The sequence below is a fragment of the Erinaceus europaeus genome, chromosome 15 (assembly GCF_950295315.1).
Source record: "Erinaceus europaeus chromosome 15, mEriEur2.1, whole genome shotgun sequence".
Taxonomy (NCBI): Eukaryota; Metazoa; Chordata; class Mammalia; order Eulipotyphla; family Erinaceidae; genus Erinaceus; species Erinaceus europaeus.
In genome coordinates, this window is record NC_080176.1 from 37899838 (window position 1) to 37919687 (window position 19850).

Sequence of the window (19850 nt, forward strand, 5' to 3'; positions counted from 1 at the left end):
TCCCTGGACAGATGACCCCATCAATGTGTCCTGAAGCCACACTTCCTCAGAGCCCTGCCCCACTAGGGAAAGAGAGAGACAGGCTAGGAGTATGAATCAATGCCCATATTCAGTGGGGAAGCAATTACAGAAGCCAGACCTTCCACCTTCCGCACCCCATGACCCTGGGTCAATGCTCCCAGAGGGATGAAGAATAGGAAAGCTATCAATGGAGGGGATGGGATACGGAGTTCTGGTGGTGGGAATTGTACCCCTCTTATCCTATGGTCTTGTCAGTGTTTCCATTTTATAAATAAAAATCAAATATATATATATACCCAGACCATTTGTGAGGCTACAGCATTAGGGGTGGGGCTGAGAAAAAAGAAAAGAGTGAACTACAGCACTGGATGGGAAATGTTTAACTATTTCCATAAAACTTCAGCATTTCTGGGAATAGAAGAACAGAGAAAGTAAAGAGTGGATCTAGACTCCACTGAGTGTCTATTAAACTGCTCCGCTTAGATACTGCAAATATAACCACCTTTGATTAAAAAAAAAATTCTACAATGTATAGATACTATTAAAAAGAAAAGTCCCATATTTTAGATAATTTGGCTAAAATAGCTATAGGTAGTAGTGACAGGATTTGCACCCAGATCTATATGTTTTTTATTTTTATTTATAAAATGGAAATATTGATAAGACTACAGGATAAGAGGGGTGCATTTTCATACAATTCCCACCCCCAGAACTCAGTATCCAATCCCCTCCCCCTGATAGTTTCCCTATTTTTTATCCCTCTGGGAGTATGGACCTAGGATCATTGTGGGGTGCAGAAGGTGAAAGGTCAGGCTTCTGTAATTTTATCTTTTCTATCTCCTTTCTTTTTTCTGCAGAAAGGCAGACTGTGTGTGTGTAGAGGGGGAACAGTAAATGAATAAACTTTTGATGGCAGAAGGATTGCAAAACATGCATATCAGCTGGGCTTGCTGGTAACAGATCACTCCACAATATATTGACTTAAGACAGCTAATGCTGATTCAGCTCACGATTACTTTAGTCTTTGTAAGTGCTACTGCACTTTTATAGTCCTTAACAAGGCAGCTAATACAACCAGAATTATTGCCGGTGCCTGTACTGCAATGCACTCCACTGGATCTTGGAGAGAGTCTGGTTATGGCCCCCACATACCTCCAAATACTGATAGCTTCTGCCTTGAGTGGCTGTATTCCTTTGCTATCACACTTTTACAGTCTGTCATACTTCCTCATGTCTCATTTTCTAATTTTAATTCTGCTGGAAATGTGAAAAGCAGATTTTATTTTTTTAACTTACTATAAATGCCCCCATAAAGCATTGATCAGTTATGAGAAAATTCTCAAATAATATTGTGTCTAACCTATCTTGGAGAAATGCTAAAATGTACGTCTGTGACAAAGTCCTGTAAGTCAGAAATTCCTCAATAGTGTGGTAAAAAAATAATTTTGTGTGTTATCAGTGAATCCCAAGATATACTGCTTTTAGCACATAGGTCTGGTGTCACTCATTTTGGCATTGAAGAAAAACCATTTATACTTACATTTGGAACTTCAGATATAACTGAGTGCTCTTTTGTATTTATGTTAAGATCAGTAACAGTTACCTTCAAGCATGTTCCTGATTTCTTTGTCTTGAGTAACTTCTTTCGCTGTCTGTCCATTGCCATTAACAACAGTGGTGTCAACATTATATTCTAAAAGCAGCATTACCAACTCCTAGAAGAACAAAGAAGTTATTTTTTTGCTATAAATACTTTATTATGTATCTTTTAAAATATTATTTTTATTTTATTTTAACCAGAGCACAACTCAGCTCTGGCTTATGGTGGTGCTGGCCATTGAACCTGGGGCACTAGAGCCTCAGGCGTATACATGTCATTTTACATATGTAATCATGCTCTCTCTCTCCAGCCCTACGTGACATGCCTTTTTAAAATTACTACTACTAGCTTTCCACAACTGAAAAAATACTATGTAGGAATCTTCATATCACCACCATTTATGTCTATCCCTAAACAAAAATTTTGTGCTTAAACTCTTCCTGGTCAAGATACATTATCTGACAAATTGGTCAAGTACTATCTGCTAAGAAATAAGAAGAATAAAGTATGAGCTTAGATCATGATACTTTTTAGGATGCCACAACATTAGAACAATACTGCACACAACTAGAATACTAGAAGCACATAAACACTGTAGCAAAAGCTAAGTCAATCAAAGTCAAGGGGGGTGGAGACAGCATAATGGTTATGCAAAGAGACTCTCATGCCTGAGGCTCCTAAATCCCAGGTTCAGTGTCTGAACCACCAGAAGCCAGAGCTAATCAGTGCTTTAGTGAAAAAAGAAAAAAAAGGAAAAAAGAAAAAAAAATATATATATATCATGAATAATGCCCAACTTGCCCTAATTCTACTTCTCAGTAAACTGTCCATCATCCACTTCCTGCACCATTACTTTGCTATTTTCAAGAAATAATTCATCTCGGATGGAACAGAGAAAAAGCTAATACCAAAGAAAAAAGGCTAGTAGGCAAAATTCACACACTATAGATTTTATCCATTTAAAGTATACAAGTCTATGGCTTTTATATTCACAAAGTTGTACAGCAATCATTATCTGATGTTAGAACATTCCTCAAAAGAAAATCCCACACCCATAAACAATTCTCCACAATCTCCTTTATCTTTGCCTCTGGCAACCACTTATCTACTTTACTTCTTCAGATTTATCTGTTGTGGGCTTTTCTATTCCTATATTAGTCCAGTATGAGTTCTTGTGGGTATGGTTTCTTTCATTTAGTTTAACCCCAAGGTTAAGAGACACAATGCCTTCCAAAGTCTGAAGGAGTGGTCAGGTGACAGCTTACTCAACAGAGTGCCTGCCTCATTATGCCTTTGGACTCAGACTTGTGCGGTTTCCCCACATGGGAGCACTATGGATGGCACCAAGGAAAGCTCCAGTCACATAGCATAATTGTTATGCAAAAGACTTTCATGCCCTAGGCTCTGAGATCCCAGGTTCAATCCCCAGGCCCTCCAGAGTAGAGCAGTGTTGATTAAATAAATAAATAAATAAATAGTAGCAGGACCAGGCGGTGGTGCGCCTGGTTAAGCGCACACATTACAGTGCGCAAGGACCCAGGTTCAATTCCCTGGCCCCCACCTGCAGGGGGAAAGCTTCATGAACGGTGAAGCTGGGCTGCAGGTAACTCTTTCTCCCTCTCTTATCTCCCACTTCCCTTACAATTTCTTTCTGTCTCTATCCAATAATAAATAAATTTAAAAAGTTCTTTTAAAAAAAAAAAGTAGCTGTATTAAGATTTTTTTTTTAAAGGCAATCTTTAAAAGTCTTATGGTCATTCCTCTCCCTGTCTCTCTTCAACTCAACCCAGTTAGAAATAAAAGAATTAATGAAAACCTCCAAGTTGTCCCAGGAGCAGTGAAATCACAGATGCATAAGGTCCTTGCAGTGCCAAAAAATTAAAATTAAAAAAAAAAAAACTGAAGGGGACTGATTTTTTTTTTCAGCCAAGACATCTGTATCTGTATGTAGCCAAACTACCTTTCAAACACAGAAATGTCACTTTCAGACATAAGAATTCTCAATTTCCCATATGACTTTCTTTAGAAAGTTCCAAAAGCCAGGGGGTTGTGCACTGGGTTAAACGCACATAGTAGGAAGCACAAGGACCCAACCAAGGATCCTGGTTCAAGCCTCCAGCTCCTCACTTGCAGGGAGGTTGTTTCATAAGTGGTGAAGCAGGTCTGCAGGTATCCCTTCTCTCTCGCTCTCACTCTCCCTCTCCTTCTCAATTTCCCTCTGTCCTATCCAATAAATGAATAAAATGGAAAAAAAAAAAAAAAGGCCTGTAAGAGCAGTGGATTCATAGTGCAGGCTGACCCAGCCTCAGTGATAACCCTATAGGCAAAAAAAAAAAAGCAAGTTCCAAAAGCTGTAATCCACCAGATAAAAGAGAAATCAAGATGAAAGACATGGGATCTAGAAAACAGGAACTCCATTAAGAAAGCAGTAAAGGGGGGTTGGGCGAAGCACAAGGACCAGTGCAAGGATCCTGGTTTGAGCCCCCAGCTCCCCACCTGTAGGGGGGTCACTTCCAGGCAGTGAAGCAGGTCTGTAGGTATCTGTCTTTCTCTCCTCCGCTTTGTCTCCCCTCCTCTCTCCATTTCTCTCTGTCCTGTCCAACAACAGTGACATCAATAACAACAATAGTAACCACAACAATGATAAAATAATAAAGGCAACAAAAAGGGGAATAAAATAGCCTCCAAGAGCAGTGGATCTGTGGTGCAGGCACCGAGCCCCAGCAATAACGCTGGAGGCAAGAAAGGAAAAAAAAAAGAAGAAAGAAAGAAAGCAGTAAAGACAAGTCTGAAAGCTGGATGAGAAATAAAGCTCCAAAATGAAAACAATGTTGTAAAAACCCTGGTGAACAACCAGCCCACATCACAACAATAGGGCGTGGGGGGCCTTTATATTTATTTATTTATTTGATTATTGAATTGAGACAGACAGAAATCAAGAGGCGGGAGGGGAGATAGAGAAGGAAAGAGATAGACACCTGCAGCCCTGCTTCACCACTTGTGTCCTTGCACCCTGTAGTTTGAGCTTCTAACCAGGTGCACCTTCGCCTGGCCACATCTCATTCCTCTAATCAGGACTACACTTTGGTTCAAAAGCCTCTGAGCTTACACTATCACACTCATTTTTCTGGTGCTATTTTAACATGCTAGTGTAGGTCACATAGTGACCTACACTAATAATTGGGGGGCCTTATCAAGGCAGGAAAAAAACAAGAAAATGATCAGTGACTTCTAACAGTAAATCACTAGAAAAGAGAAAAAAAAGATCAGGTATCAGTGGCATAAGCATAACATAGTGGGCAAGTGGAAGTGAAGTGGGCTAGCAAAACAGCTCACTTGGATAGTGTGTTGCTCTGTCATGTGTGCAAGCCAGGTTTGGGCCAGTCCTATCAACACTGCTGGAAGCTTCAGTGCTGTGGTCTCTGTCACCATCTCTCTGCCTCAATGTCTCTCTGTCTCTACCTGGGAGGGAGAGAAAATGGAAGTAAGGGCTGGTAAAATAGCTTACCTGGATAGTGAGGCTACTTCGTCATCTGCACAGTACAGTTCCTTCGCTGCACTGGGAGGAGCTCAATGGTATGTTATCTTTCTCACTCACTGTCTCTTTTTATATCTGAAAAAGCCATCCCAGAGTGGTAAAGCAGCAGTAACAAAAGGCAGGGGAGGGATGGAGGGTGGGGGAGACAAAGGAATGAAGGTATATGGATGGATTAGACAAATAACTGAAATCAGAGGCCAGGCAGTGGTGTAGCAGTAGAGCATAATCATTACCTTGCACAAAGACCCAGGTTCAAGTCCCCAGTTTCCACCTGCTGGGGGAAATTTCACAAGCAGTGGAACAGTGCTAACTAACAGTTGTGCAACTGCTAGCTGTGCTAACAGTTGTCTCTCCTCGTTGTTTTCCTACCACTCTATTTTTCTGTCAGACAGAAAAACAGAGGAGAGGAGAGGGAAAGAGAGGAGAGGAGAGAGGAAGAAAGGAGAGGAGAGGAGAGAGGAAGAAAGGGGAGGAGAGGAGAGGAGAGGAGAGGAGAGGAGAGGAGAGGAGAGGAGAGGAGAGGAGAGGAGAGGAGAGGAGAGGAGGAGGAGTGGGAGGGGAAAAGAAGGGGAAAACAGCCCCAAAGAATGGTAGAGTCATAATTTAGGCACCAAGCCCCAGCAAAAACCCTGGTGGTAAAATAATAATAATAAAATAAGATAAACAACTGAAATTATTAAAAATGGTTGCATCTGGGAAGTGTGAGTCAGTGTGAGCAGACATGGGCCAGTGGTCATCAGTTTTTGCTGCAAATATCATTTGACATCTAAACTGAAGGATGCATGCATAGGCTTATTTATGTGGATTTTTTTAAAGATTTTTTAAATATTTATTTATTTTCCCTTTTGTTGCCCTTGTTTTTTATTGTTGTAGCTGTTATCATTGTGTGTGATGTCTTTGTTGTTGGATAGGACAAAGAGAAATGGAAAGGAGTAGAAGACAGAGGGGGAGAGAAAGAGAGACACCTGCAGACCTGCTTCACCACTTGTGAAGTGACTCCCCTGCAGATGGGGAGCCGGGGGCTCAAACCAGGGTCCTTGTGCTTCACGTTCCACTACCGTCCAACTCCCATTTATGTGGACTTTTAAGAGACAACTCACAAAGAAGTCTTAACGATTCCCAGATAATATTGCTAAATAGTATCTGATGTGTGAAAGGCACAGACACATGAACCAGCAATGTCTCTGAAGTTATTACAAGAAAAGCCTATTTCATAATTTAATTATAACTTCTAGATTCTACTAGGTTTTAGAAAGCCGGAAAGGTTTCCATTCACTCCCTTTCTAATAAAAAAGGGGGAAAGATCTAGATAATTGATGAAAGGCTGACTTTTCTTAAGTTCATCAGAGAACACTGACGGCAAGACTATCAGCTCAACCCCTAGCGCCACGTGGGAGCAGCGTGGACAGCATCAAGGATGAAAACAGGCTGCGCTTCACTGATGATGGAGCAGTGCCTTAGTGTTTCTGCCTCCCTACTGTCCCTAAAATAAACAGCAGACAAAAATGGGCTGGGGAAACAGCTCAGCAGCACTGTACATGCAGAAGGTCCTGGGTTAGTTCCTGGCGGTACACATTTCTCCTGTCATGGGGGCTTCATCCCTCCAGGCTGATTTTTCTTTTTTCAGATAGAGAGAAACAAAGGCAGAGAGAGAGAGTGAGAGGGAAAAGATACCCCAGATCCCCATGCTATTAGGGAGAGAGAGAGACAGGCTGGGAGTAGGGATCGACCTGTCAACACCCATGCTCAGCGGGGAAGCAATTACAGAAGCCAGACCTTCCACCTTCTGCACCCCACAATGACCTTGGGTCCATACTCCCAGAGGGATAAAGAATAGGAAAGCTATCGGGGATGGGATGGGATACAGAGTTCTGGTGGTGGGAATTGTGTGGAGTTGTACCCCTCTTATCCTATGGTTTTGTCAGTGTTTCCTTTTTATAAATAAATAAGTAAATAAACCACAGCAGCTAAACCTCCTCCAGTGCAGTGAGGGCCAGGCTCAAACCCGGATCATGAATATGGAAGACCAAACACCTTTCCCAGGTGAGTTAATTGCTGGTGTGCGTGTGCATGTGCGTGTGTGTGTGTGTGTGTGTGTGTGTGTGTGTGTGTGTGTGTAAAACGAAAACTCAAGGAACAGGAGAGGGCTACTGTAACACACACTTTATTTGTGAGGACCCATGTTTGAACACTTGGGACACACAGGAGCTTCATAAGTGGTGAAGTACTGACTCTCCTTTTCTCTTTCTCTGTCTCTATCCTTCTCTCCTGCTCTCATTCTATTTTTTTCTCTAGTATTGAAAGGGAAAGAAAAATAAAGAGCATTGTAAGCAGTGTAGTGGCACAGGTATGAAGCCCTGGCAGCGTAACAACACAGCATAGCCTTTAATGATGAATAGTCAGAGACTAAAGACAACTGTCTCAATAAACACATAATAAATATTGACTGGATTTGAGTCAATACTGAACTCAGATCCATGTATTAAAGAATCAAGATTCTGGAAAGTGACATTCTGCAATACCAAAGAAAATGTACAAAGCTGTTATCTGCCAGACTGTCTCCAAATGTACCACACAGTTGCTTAAGTAATCATTCACTGGGAGAAGAAAACAGTCAAAATTTACATGAATTGTTAGATACAGAGTTTATGTTGGTGCTGAGAGACCCAGTGTGAATCAGGCACCCATTAGAAAGGCATACACAGGGAGGAGCCAATAAAAAGACGCTCAACTCAGCTCTGCCTAACACGACATACACTGGGGGCCACCAGCACGTTCAAAGGCCATTTCCCAGTCTCTCTGTTCACATTGGGAGCAGACACACTGGGTTGTTGGCAAGCTCTAACAGTATCCTTGATCTGTAGACAATAATCTACCCTGCCAGACTTTCATTTAGGCTGGATTGAGGCAAAAAGATCTAATTGGACAAGGAACAGTTGAAGGAATCCATCACCACCAAATCCGCTTTACAAGAAGTTTTAAGGCAATTACAGGAGCCAGAGATCTGACCTGTGCCCCATAGAGATCTTTGGTCCATACTTCCAGAGAATAGGAAACTTCCAATGGAGGGGATGGGATATGGCACTCTGGTCGTGGGAATTTTATGAATTGTACCCCTCTTTATTCACAATCTTGTCGATCATTCTTAAACCACTAATAACAAAAAAGTAAGAAGTTGAAAAATAAGAAGGCACAAAGCAGAACTTTGACTAGGTTTGGTGTATTGCACCAAAGTAAAAGACTCTGGGGTGGGAGGAGGGTTCTGGTCCTGGAACATGATGGCAGAGGAGGACTTAGAGGGGGCTGAATTGTTATGTGGAAAATGGAGAAATGTTCCACATGTACAAACTACTGTATTGTACTATTGACTGTAAACCATTAATCCCCAATAAAGAAAAAAAAAAGTTCCTTATTAATATAATAAGTAAGAACATGTACTTGTATAAGATAATGGCACTGAAATATCTTAAACCCACACTTTCACTAAATGTAATTCACCCATCCAAAGGCACAGAGCAGCAGGGTGGCTCTAGAAACACAATACAACCACATGCTATTTAAAGGAGTTGCATTTAATTCAGCAAGACAAAAACAGGTTCAAAGTGAAAGGCCGGAAAACACTCACACAAGCTTATGGACTTCAAAACCAGGCAGACACAGCTATACTCATATCAGACAGGACAGGCAAAATAAATAAAGATAGGAACAGACACTATATAATGCTTAGCAGATTGAGTCAAGGAAGAGGATCCAACAATAACCAACATCTACACACCAAATGAAAAGCACCAAAATGTATGGAACAATTATTCTTAGATCTGAGAAGAAAACATCAATAGCAATACAATAGTAATAGAGAGTTTCAACACCCCACTATCTCAAATAGACAAACCAACCAGACAGTGGGAAGGGGAGGGGAGGGGAGAAGAAGGGAGGAGAGTAGAGTAGAGTAGAGTAGAGTAGAGTAGAGTAGAGTAGAGTAGAGTAGAGTAGAGTAGAGTAGAGTAGGGTAGAGTAGAGTAGAGTAGAGTAGATAGGTTGGGCCGACTTGGTATCATCACAGCTTTCCACCTCAAGAAAATGAAATACATGTATTTCTCAGGTCTATATGGAACATTCTCATGGAGAGACCATATGCTAGGCCACAAAGATTGTACCAATAAATTCAGGTGCACAGAAATCATTCCAAGCATATTTTCAGACCATCATAGAATTAAACTAACAACCAACCACCCAAAGTAAATCTAAGAGGCCTCCAAGCATAGAGATTCAACAGCATGCTCCTTAAACAAAAACAAAAGCAAACCAACACGAATACATTAAATTGAAAAGCTTCTTCATAGCACAGGGAACCACCACCAAAGCAGAGAGACTTCATACAGAATAGATCTTTACATGCCACGCATCAAAGGACTAGTAATGAAAACATAAAAAGAACTCACCAAACACAGCAACAAGAAAAAAAATCAAAAAATAGTGTTGGGTAGTATGCCAGCTCCCCCGGCTTAAAGCTTCTGTCTCTAATCCTGCTAAACTAAGCACCGGCATGCCTGCATGGCATTGGTTTGATCCCACTCAAAGCTGCGGTCTATTTACATAAACCACTGTTAACTAAGCACCACCCTCCCTCCAGGGCATTGGTTTAATCCCCACTGGTTCATGATGTCTTTTTGCTCCACCCCCTCTCCTTGTCACACCCTGATTTTCACCAATCTCTTTTTTCACTCCACCCTCTCTATGTCACACCCTGTTTATACCCTACTTGGCTAGTATACATACAAGCTACTTTTCTGAGTAAAAACACTTGGAATTGCTTTCCAGCTCTGAGAGTTCCAGAGTGTATCTCTTGCGATGTTAGCTTGGCAAGAGTTCCTGATCCCTCTCCCACGCAGCAGCCTAGATTGGCTCCAGTTGAGTTCTTTCCAACCCAGAGAGCACTTGCTCAGGAAGAAGCACCCTCAGGCTATCCTGGCATTTAGCGCCCGGAACAGGGACACATAAGCAGCAGATTTACAAGAAGACATCCTAGATAAGTATACACCATTTGGGTATCTGCAACCTCGTGTTAAGGCACTGTGATTTTTTTTTTTTCTCTTTTCTTTCTTCTTATTTTCCTGAGACCTCTCCACCATGGGCGATCTTTACCAAATTCTGTATTCTTTTTTCTGCATACAATTTTTATATATCTGGGACATTTTTCTCGGGGCCACACCTTATACCCTGTTGATCATCATCGCAGCTTTTAAGGTATATATAGGGCAACCTCTCAAAAGGCTAAGGGACCTAGAGGCAGAGGTTCAAGAGATAAAGGAAGTGATCATAGAACTTAACCAGCACTTTAAAAACAAGAAGAAGCAAAAGCCTGTCCTGATCCTGACCCACCCTAAGCCCTCTGCATCTTGCCCTGAGGCCCCCATTTTGGCAGACACATGTCCAGAACCTCCTGCGGCCTCCACAGCCGCTTCTTTGCCCACCCCCGTTTTGGCAGACACATGTCCGGATTCTCCTGTAGCCTCCAAAACCACTTCTTCGGCCACCACTTATCCAGAAGTTTCCACTTCTGTGACTCCTCCCCCCGCTGCTACCCAGTTATCAGAGCAAGTCCACACATTTCCAGTAAATGTCGCCCCCAATAGACAAAAACCTCAGGCCTGGTATCCGTATTCCGCCACAGACCTGAAAGAAAGATGCCAGGCTATTAAGGATGATGGTCTTCATGCCCCATGGACCAGGTCCATTTTACAAGGCCTGCTTCAGAACCTTAATACCCCCAAGATTGGAGGGACGTAGCTCACGCTATGCTCCCAGGCCCCCTCTTCCTGCAATGGGAGGCATTTTTTTGCTACGAATGTTTACAGCAATGGCGGAAGAATAGTCAAAATCAGCCAGAGGGGAATTCTGATGCATTGTTTGGAACGGGCCAATTAGAAACAGGGATTCAACAGGCAGAAGCCAAGTTTCCGCCCAGGGAATTTTGATCAGGTACGCCTCTGCACATTAAGAGCATGGGAGCGATTAACACCACCCATGGGAGTGGCCTCAGCCCCCATTCCCTCCCTTCAACAAGAACCTGATGAATCCCTAGCTAAATTTATTACCAGGGTCCAGTCGAGTTTGGAAAGGAAGATTTATAATCCTGACGCTCGTTTTCTCCTCCTGCGATCCATTGTCTGGGATGGAATGCTTCCGCATTTCTGACAGGCCTGTATCACTCTTAAAAACTAACACCCAGATACCTGGATTATAGCTACACAGGATCTTAGATCAAGTTCTTTTCAAGCACCTATGATGCAGGCCTATGCAGCTACCTTACATAAGTGAAAAGGGGCATGCTTTCAGTGCGGTTGCCAAGGGCATTGGCACAACCAATGTCCAGAAAATAAGCCAAGCCCCTGCTTCCAGTCAGGGCAACCCCACCTCCAGTCAGGGAACCAGAGACCACGAATGCCTTGTTCCAGATGCCAGAAAGGGTTTCGTTGGAGGAGATTGTTGGTCAAGGTTCCATAGGAATGGCACACCCCTGCCAAATGTAAACAGGAATTTAAACTAGGTGTGGGTATTCCCTTAGCCTTGCCCCCAAGAGGGAATGAAGCAGGTCGTCCACTTGGTGCCACGCCCTTCTTCCATAAACAGAAGCCCAGCTTGGGACCCAACCAGTCACTACGCCCACCATGCAAAGTAACAATAGGAGAAAGTGAGAAGGAGGAAGGTACAGCGTGTGGGAACTTCCAGCATAGAAATAACCAGCTGGAGCAAGAGAACAGCTCGGATTCGGAGCCTGAGATTTTGTGGACCACCCGTTTTAGAAAGGGGTCACCAAACTATGACAGTAAAGATGGTTAATATTCCTGTTAAGTGTTTGATTGACACGGGAGCAGATAAGACAATCTTAAGACAAGGAGAGGCTCCACAGAGTTGGGAACTCCTCCCAGGACTGCACTTACATGGTGTTGGAGGGTTGACTCAGGCATTCCTCACACGAGATTCCCTTGTGTGGGAAGATCCAGAAGGGACTACCAGACGCTTTTGGCCTTTAATAGCTGATATAAGCACCAATTTATTGGGAAGAGACTTGCTGGAATCTTTGGATGTAGTGATATCCTCAGACACCTCTGCAGGACACCACACTCACTCCTGTGAGACTGCTAGACCCAACCAGCACCCCCAATACTAACTGCCACTGTTTGTAACAGAACTCCCCGCTTAGACTGGCTTTCTAATGAGCCTGTCTGGGTGGAACAGTGGCCTTTGCCTAGGGAGAAGCTAGAAATTTTTTAAAAACTCGTCCAAGAGCAGTTGTCTTTGGGACACATTCGTCATTCTCGGAGTCCATGGAATATTCCGGTCTTTGTGATTAAAAAGCACTCAAGAAAATGGTGCCTCCTCCACGAGCTTCATGCGGTTAATAAAACCATGCAGGTTTGGGGCTCCCCCCAAAGGGGTTTGCCTCTTGCTTCTGCTATTCCCACAGGAATTCCAATCATAGCTATTGATATACAGGATTGTTTTTTCTCTATTCCCTTACACCCTCAAGATTGTAATCGTTTTGCCTTCTCTGTTCCTTCTATTAGTAACACCAGCTCTGCCAATAGATATGAATGGGTGGTACTGCCCCAGGGCATGGCCAATAGTCCTACTATTTGTCAAGAGGCTGTTAGATCTGCCCTTTTTCCATATATTCATAAGGGTCTTAAGGTTTTTCATTATATGGATGACATGTTAATATGGGGAGAATTAGATACAGATCTCTCTGCCCTATGTGATTTTCTAATCCCTGCCTTAAAGAGAAGTGGACTTAATGTAGCTCCTGAGAAGATACAGCTAATTCCTCCAATATCTTTCTTAGGCTCAGAGATTTCCCTAACGCAGATTCGTCCTTTAAAACCTTGTGTTACTTTTCCTTCTAATCTCACTCTTGCTTCTTTACAAAGTTTTCTTGGAAATTTGAATTGGCTTAGGCAGTATCTTTATCTGCCTACTAGCTGCCTTCAACCACTGTTCGATCTGTTAAAAGGAAACAAACGGCCCTCCTCAAAGCGTATGTTAACCACCGAAGCCTCCTTGGCACTGGAAAAAGTTAATCAGGCTCTCTAGGACATGCACCTCGTTCGGTTCTCCCCCTCCTCTCTGGTAAATCTTCTAATCTTTAACTCCACCCCCATGGTAGTGGGGGCACTGTGGCAGAAGCATGGCATTCTCGAATGGCTTCATACACTAGTAGGTGGAGCTCCAAGACTTCTTACGGAGATTGATGCCTTAGCATTCACGGTTTGCCAAGGAAGAAATAGATCGGTACAGGTCTTAGGAAGGGAACCAGATTCAATCATTCTTCCCTTTTCTCTCACAGATACAGAATGGCTCATACGCCACCATTCTCATTTTGCCATAAGTTTAATGGGTTTTCCAAGACAATTAGATAATCATTTTCCCTCTAATAATTTGGTAGCTTCTTTATCTCTTTTGCCTCTAGTAGTACCTAAACTTTTCTCTCGAGATCCCAGCCCCTCTGCTCCTACAGTGTTCACTGATGGTGGAAAAAAGGGAGCTGCTGCCCTTATATATTATCCAGACCAGCAATACCCCAAGCCTCTCTTTACTGAGCTTCCTGATAATTCCCCTAAGTACAAAGAACTTTATGCTGTTCTCCTTGCATTAAAAGCTGTACCAGAAGCCTTCGACCTTTTTTCTGACAGTGTGTATATTGTTAACTTACTTCCATGGCTTGCTCCATCTTATGTGAGAATTGATGAGAACCCACTTTCTCCTCTCTTAATTCAAATTGCCTCTATACTCTGTTCTTGAACCCAACCACTGTATGTTCAGCACCTATGTTCCCTCAGCTCTCTTCCTGGTCCCCTGTCTGAAGGGAATGCTGCAGCTGACCGCCTCACCTCTACAGGAATTCTCCGAGCCTCTGTCTCTAATCCTGCTGACTTTCATTCCTTAACCCATGTTAATATTAAAGGACTTCGAGCTTGATTTCCTGATATTCCTCTGGCACAGTTGAAATGCATTCTTGCTACGTGTTCCTCTTGTGCAGGTCTAATCAAAACACCTGCTATTCAAACTCTGGGGGTTAATCCTCGAGGTTTAAAAGCCAATGCTCTTTGGCAAATTGATGTCACCCACATACCCAACTTTGGGAAACAGAAATATGTCTTTGTCTCAATTGATACCTTCTCTAAGTTTATGTGGGCTACAGCTCAGACGGGAGAAAACTCAAAAAAGCTTATAAGCCATATGCTCTCCTATTTTGTTGTAATGGAGGTACCTCTTCAACTTTAAACTGACAATGGATCTGCTTTTACCAGCAAACTATTTAAAGATTTTTGTTCCCTCTGGAACATTACTCATACTACAGGCATTCTGTATAATCCATAGGGACAAGGGATTGTCGAGAAGGCCCATCAAACTCTTAAGGCTCAATTAAATAAAGAAAAAGGGGAAATGTAACCCCCCAATATCCAGCTGGCAAAAGCCTTAACTACATTAAATCTCTTTAATATTTACAAAAACTCGACCAACCTCCTATTATTCTTCATTGGCAAACACCACCCACCCTCCCAGCTATTAAAGTCAAATGGAAAGACCCACTTGATAAAATTTGTAAAGGACTTGACCCCCTGTTGACTATGGGGAGGGGTTTCACATGCGTTTTTCCACAAAATTGCTCCAAACCTGTTTGGGTTCCTGCCTGCCATGTCTGGCAATACCCACATGATGGTGCTGATATCCCTAAGGAACAAGAAACACTACAAGAGGACTGGCTGCAAGAGGACTGGCTGCAGGACACACCCCAGGATCCATAATACAGCATGGCAGAATCTAAAAAATCTGATTCACAGAACTCTTCCTCCCCCCCCGAATGTCTTATGCTATGACTGGCCAGTTGTGTTTTGTGAGTGAATGAGTGAGTGAGTAGAAAAAAAAAAATTGAGTGAGTTGAGTGACCAAAATTTTTGTACGACCCATTGTGCTCAGAGTACTCTAAAATTTAATTGACTTTATATAAAACGGCTGGATGCAGCCATGGTTTCTGGAGATTTCCTGAAACAGTCCAAGAATTGTTTTTTCCTCTTTCTGATTTCTTTTTTAAGTCTTGGTATAAATATGAAAAGTTTAGTCTTAAACTGTGTGAGTAAAGATGGTTCAACTATGACAATAGATCGAAATTCGTGTTTGAAATGATATGTCTTAGTTACAAAAGATTTTATCCTCCTGTGTGATATAAACTACATGTTTAATATGTGTGTTTCAAGTTTAGTAAACATTAACTTAACAGTTAGTGTAACTTTGAAGCTACATTCTTACCAGCAGAGGTAAAATTAATTCGCTAAAGTAACTGAATGTTTAAGGTAAAAGTCTAAATATTCAATGTGACAATTCATCATCTCCTTAGTTAAAATACAAATTCTCTATACAGGACATTTTTGGAGGGCCCCCAAAAATGTCCTGTAAGCTATCTTGTGGAAATTAATCCACAAAAAATCCGGCACCAATCTGACATTGTAAATGTTCAAAAAAAAATTGTCACTAAAATGCGTTAACTCTCTAGTAACCTGAGTTTGCTTAAAAGTCCAATGTAAAAATAGTTAAGAATCAATATATATATATATATTTTTTTACTTAAATTTGGTTTGAAAATTTTGCTGTACAGAGATTGCTACATGAGGTCACATAAGATGACCTTTAAATGAAATTATAAAGATACCTAAACCAATTATAATCATCGAGTTATCAATTATAGTAAACTTCTAATTTGTTAGAAAGTTTTTTCATAAGTAATCGACTACAGCTCTGTTATGCCTTCGCATGAAGAAGCATCTGCTCATACGGAATCCCCAGAAATCCATCTTGGACCCCTGATCTCTGACATCATCCACAATTACAGACATCCCCCCGAAACCCATGATGTGACCTGACACAATCTGGAGAACCTGATTCACAGACTCCAAAGGACAAGACTTTCCTACTGCCTTTCTCTCACCCATCGCTGTCTGCTCTTCCTGCTTCTGCTTCGCCCATCACGTTTTGGCAGTTCCAGCTCACTCTCTACAGAGAAGAAAAGTTCCAGTGGCTGTCCTCCTCCATCAAAATAGACATGTGGCATTTTTTCCTGGCCGCTGACATTGGACTGACGCTTTTATCGGACTTGCTGGTACACCTGTGGACACTCCCTTTATACTGCTGGACTTCTCAAGGACTGACTGTAGCAGTCCATGGAACTTTCCACCAGCTGACTCGGGACTTTGCAACGCCAGGTCACCCCTCTAGCCCCTCGGCTTATCAGGCCACCACCCATCAGGCAGCACTCCTCTCTGCCTACCAGACCTCTCTTCAGTCTCACTCTGTCCCTTGCTACTCTTACTTATCCCTCCCTGTATTGTGCTAGTTCTTTTTGAAGACACTTACACGCTATCGTTCTGGTTTCTTCTCAACAGGTTTCTGTTCATCCCTACACTGCTATTCCCCTGACAGAGATGAAGCTTTTTACAGACATTGACCCAGTTATATATGGCCATTAAGTAAGAGGGAGATGTTGGGGAATTGTGAGGATGTGGTTGAGCTTGGAAGGGCTTGAGCCTGAGGGGTGTGTCAATCCTGTTAGTCTCTCTCTCTACCGAGAGGTTGAGCAAGGAGGGACAGTAGAACCACAAAAGGCGTGCCTCTTATCAGTCTCCCTGCCTCACAAAGTGCCCCGCACTCCTGATACTATGGCAATTAGTTAAAAATAAAGGGGGAGATGTTGGGTAGTATTCCAGCTCCCCTGGCTTAAAGCTTCTGTCTCTAATCCTGCTTAATTAAGCACTGGCATGCCTGCATGGCATTGGTTTGATCCCACTCAAAGCTGCGGTCTAATCGTAAGCCAGAGCAGAGTAGTGCTCTAATTAAAAATAAATTAAATAAATAAGTAAATAAAATGATGGAAAGGCAGAACACAAGGTGAAACTTGGATTAGACATGGTCTGTTACAGCAGAGTCAAGAATTTATGTGGCATAGGGAGGGGGCTGAGAGGGCAGTGGGGTTCCAACGCCCACTGGGAGAGGAGGACCTAACTTGGTGATGGGACTGGTATGCTGACATCTATCATGGAATGATGAGAAATTGTGCCCATGTGACAACCATGGTCTTGTAAGCTACTGTTTCCCTAACAAAATACAAAGAGAGAGCCAAGTGCAAGGCTCTAAAACTGCCTGTGAGTTTACAGGATAGTTCACCAGGATGATGCATCTGCTTTGTAATGCATGAGAACCAGGTCAACCCTGGTCACTTTTGATGCTACAGTATTTTTCCTTCTCTCTCTCTCTCTCTCTTTCTTTCTCTCGCTGAGAAAGCTGGCCTAGACTGATGCCCCAGTGACATCTCTGACCCTAACCCAGGAGAACAACTGATACTATCCCATGTAGGTAAAAATGGCAAAAGTAGTGCTGCCATTAGAATCTTGTGACTTGATGGGATGGTATCCCTCTCATAATTCAGTTAGTTCAACAGTCTGCTTCTCTAATACCAGGTGGACTATGGGAGATGGCAAATGGCCTTCCACAGACCCAATCAGATAGTAGCCACAATCATAGCCACTTTGCCAAATGTGGTATCTTTGTTAGGGAAGGCTAAAAGACTGAAGTTATCTAAGTATATGATACACAGCAACTGATGTGGCAAATATGTCCTATTCCTATTGGGGAAAAATTGATGGCGGTGAGCAGGAGTGTTCCCCTAGCTATGCTTCAGAGTCAACTGACATCATGAAGAGCATTACATTGGTCCACGTTACCAATGGCATCCTGCTAACAGATACAGACGAACAAGAAGAAGCTAAAATGTCAAAAGCTTTGGCAAGATACATGAGCTTTAAGAGGAAAAATACATTTTAAGAATTCAAGAACATTGTCATATCAGTACATCATTGGGATGGGTCTGGGCTCTGGATAATTCCAGTCCAATACCTCTGAAAATTAAGGACACCTCACCTTCCACTCCCCAAAACAGAGGAAGCACACTGCCTGGCCAGCTCCTTCTGGGTGGGGGACAGCATATTTCACACCAGATGCCAGGAGATGAGAAGGGTCTGAACAAAGACTCCTCTGTGGGTCATGCAAGGTCACCATCTTAGCAGACATAGTTGAACATCAGAAGAAAGGAGCATGGAGGCACGTGCAGGTGTTACTCAGGTGTCTGTCCCTTGTTATGCACCCTTGTTCAGACTGACAGTGAATGAACAAATGTAACCAGCTCAGTCTAAAATCATGACAGCCAGCGCTCAGCCTTCCAGGATTGAAGGCTTGAGTCACACCAACATAGTTCAGTCATGAAAAAATAAAGAATGTGCAAACCGAGGGGCTTGCGAATCTAGGCTGCATGATGACTCACTTTGGCCCCGAATCACCTCCCACAAGGGCATAACCTGATCCAATCGCCTAACTCAGTTTACCCAAGGGAGTGAGATCAATGAAACACATGTTTCTTCCAGAAATAGATGAACTAAATCTGAGTGGAACAAAAGACAGGTTTTGGCCTGCTCCTGCTTCCTTCCCTGCTCTCCACAGCTATGACCTCCAAACACTCTTACTCTGCTTCCTGGGGGAGCCCAGCCTACAGGAAACATCCATGTTTATACCTACTCTCAAGACTGAAAAGGAATGAGATATCATGCCATTTGGGACAGGGTCTGACACATGTTTAGAGACTGAGTACATAATCACACAGAATTGTATGCCAAGACATATATAATTTCCTAGAAAGACCATAGGAAGCATTCGTTTTAAAAGTTCTCAGTTCTACTAGAAAAAGAGTAATTCAGGGAGCCAGGTGGTGGTTGAGCACATGCATTACCATGCATAAGGACCCGAGTTTGGGTCCCAGCTCCCCATCTGCAGGGGGGATGCTTCACAAGTGGTCAATCAGGTCTGCATCTCTCTCTCTCTCTCTCTCTCTATCCTAGTTACTCTCTCAATTTCTCTGTCCTATAGAATAAAATAGAAAAAAAAACAAAACAAGGCTGCTGGATTCCTACTGTTGGTACCAAGCCTCATGATAACCCTGGAAGCAATTATATATATATATATAATATATATATATAATATATATATATGTAATTCAATACAAGCTCAGTACAACAATGCAATTATTCACCATCTCAGTTATATTCCTATTAAAACTGATCATAAAAGAAGCAAAAACTGTGGTTAGAAAGATAAGGCTTGAGTCTGGCTGTGCACACCCAGAATCAAGCCCCAGCACCAAAAGGGAAGGCATGAGACCAAAGTTCTAGTGTTGTGGGGTCTCCTTCTCTCTCTCTCTCTCTCCCTCTCCCTCTCAATGAAAAAGTTAACTTCCACTATGTGTGTGAGAAGCCATGGCTCTGAAGTAAGACATATTAAAAAAAAAAAACTCAGATTTTTAACTATATTTGATAACAAGCCAAATGTAAATACTTACGTTTTTTTTTTTTTAAAAAAAGCTCTGGCTTATAGTCCTACTGGAGATAAGGGTTAGGGTTAGGGTTAGGTTTCATGCCTCAGGCATGAAAATCCTTTTGCATAACCATTATGCTGTCTCCCTCAGCCATTAAGTACATTTTTAAATTCTAGTACATTAACTTTAAAAAATACTAGGGGCTGCTCATGTGCCAAAAAAAGCTGAAAGCTTCCTTAGAAAAATCTTGGGAGCAATGCATTTTATATATTCCA

At 42.4% G+C, this 19850-nt stretch overlaps 1 protein-coding gene across 2 annotated transcripts in view; it reads right to left on the bottom strand.

The window, feature by feature from the left end:
- OSBPL1A (oxysterol binding protein like 1A) overlaps nucleotides 1-19850 on the bottom strand; it is a 251514-nt gene that overhangs the window by 186315 nt on the left and 45349 nt on the right. For both annotated transcript variants that reach the window (XM_060173612.1, XM_060173611.1), the window contains exon 6: nucleotides 1625-1736. In XM_060173612.1, coding sequence (XP_060029595.1) covers nucleotides 1625-1736 — 112 coding nt within the window. The remainder of the gene's footprint in view (nucleotides 1-1624; nucleotides 1737-19850) is intronic.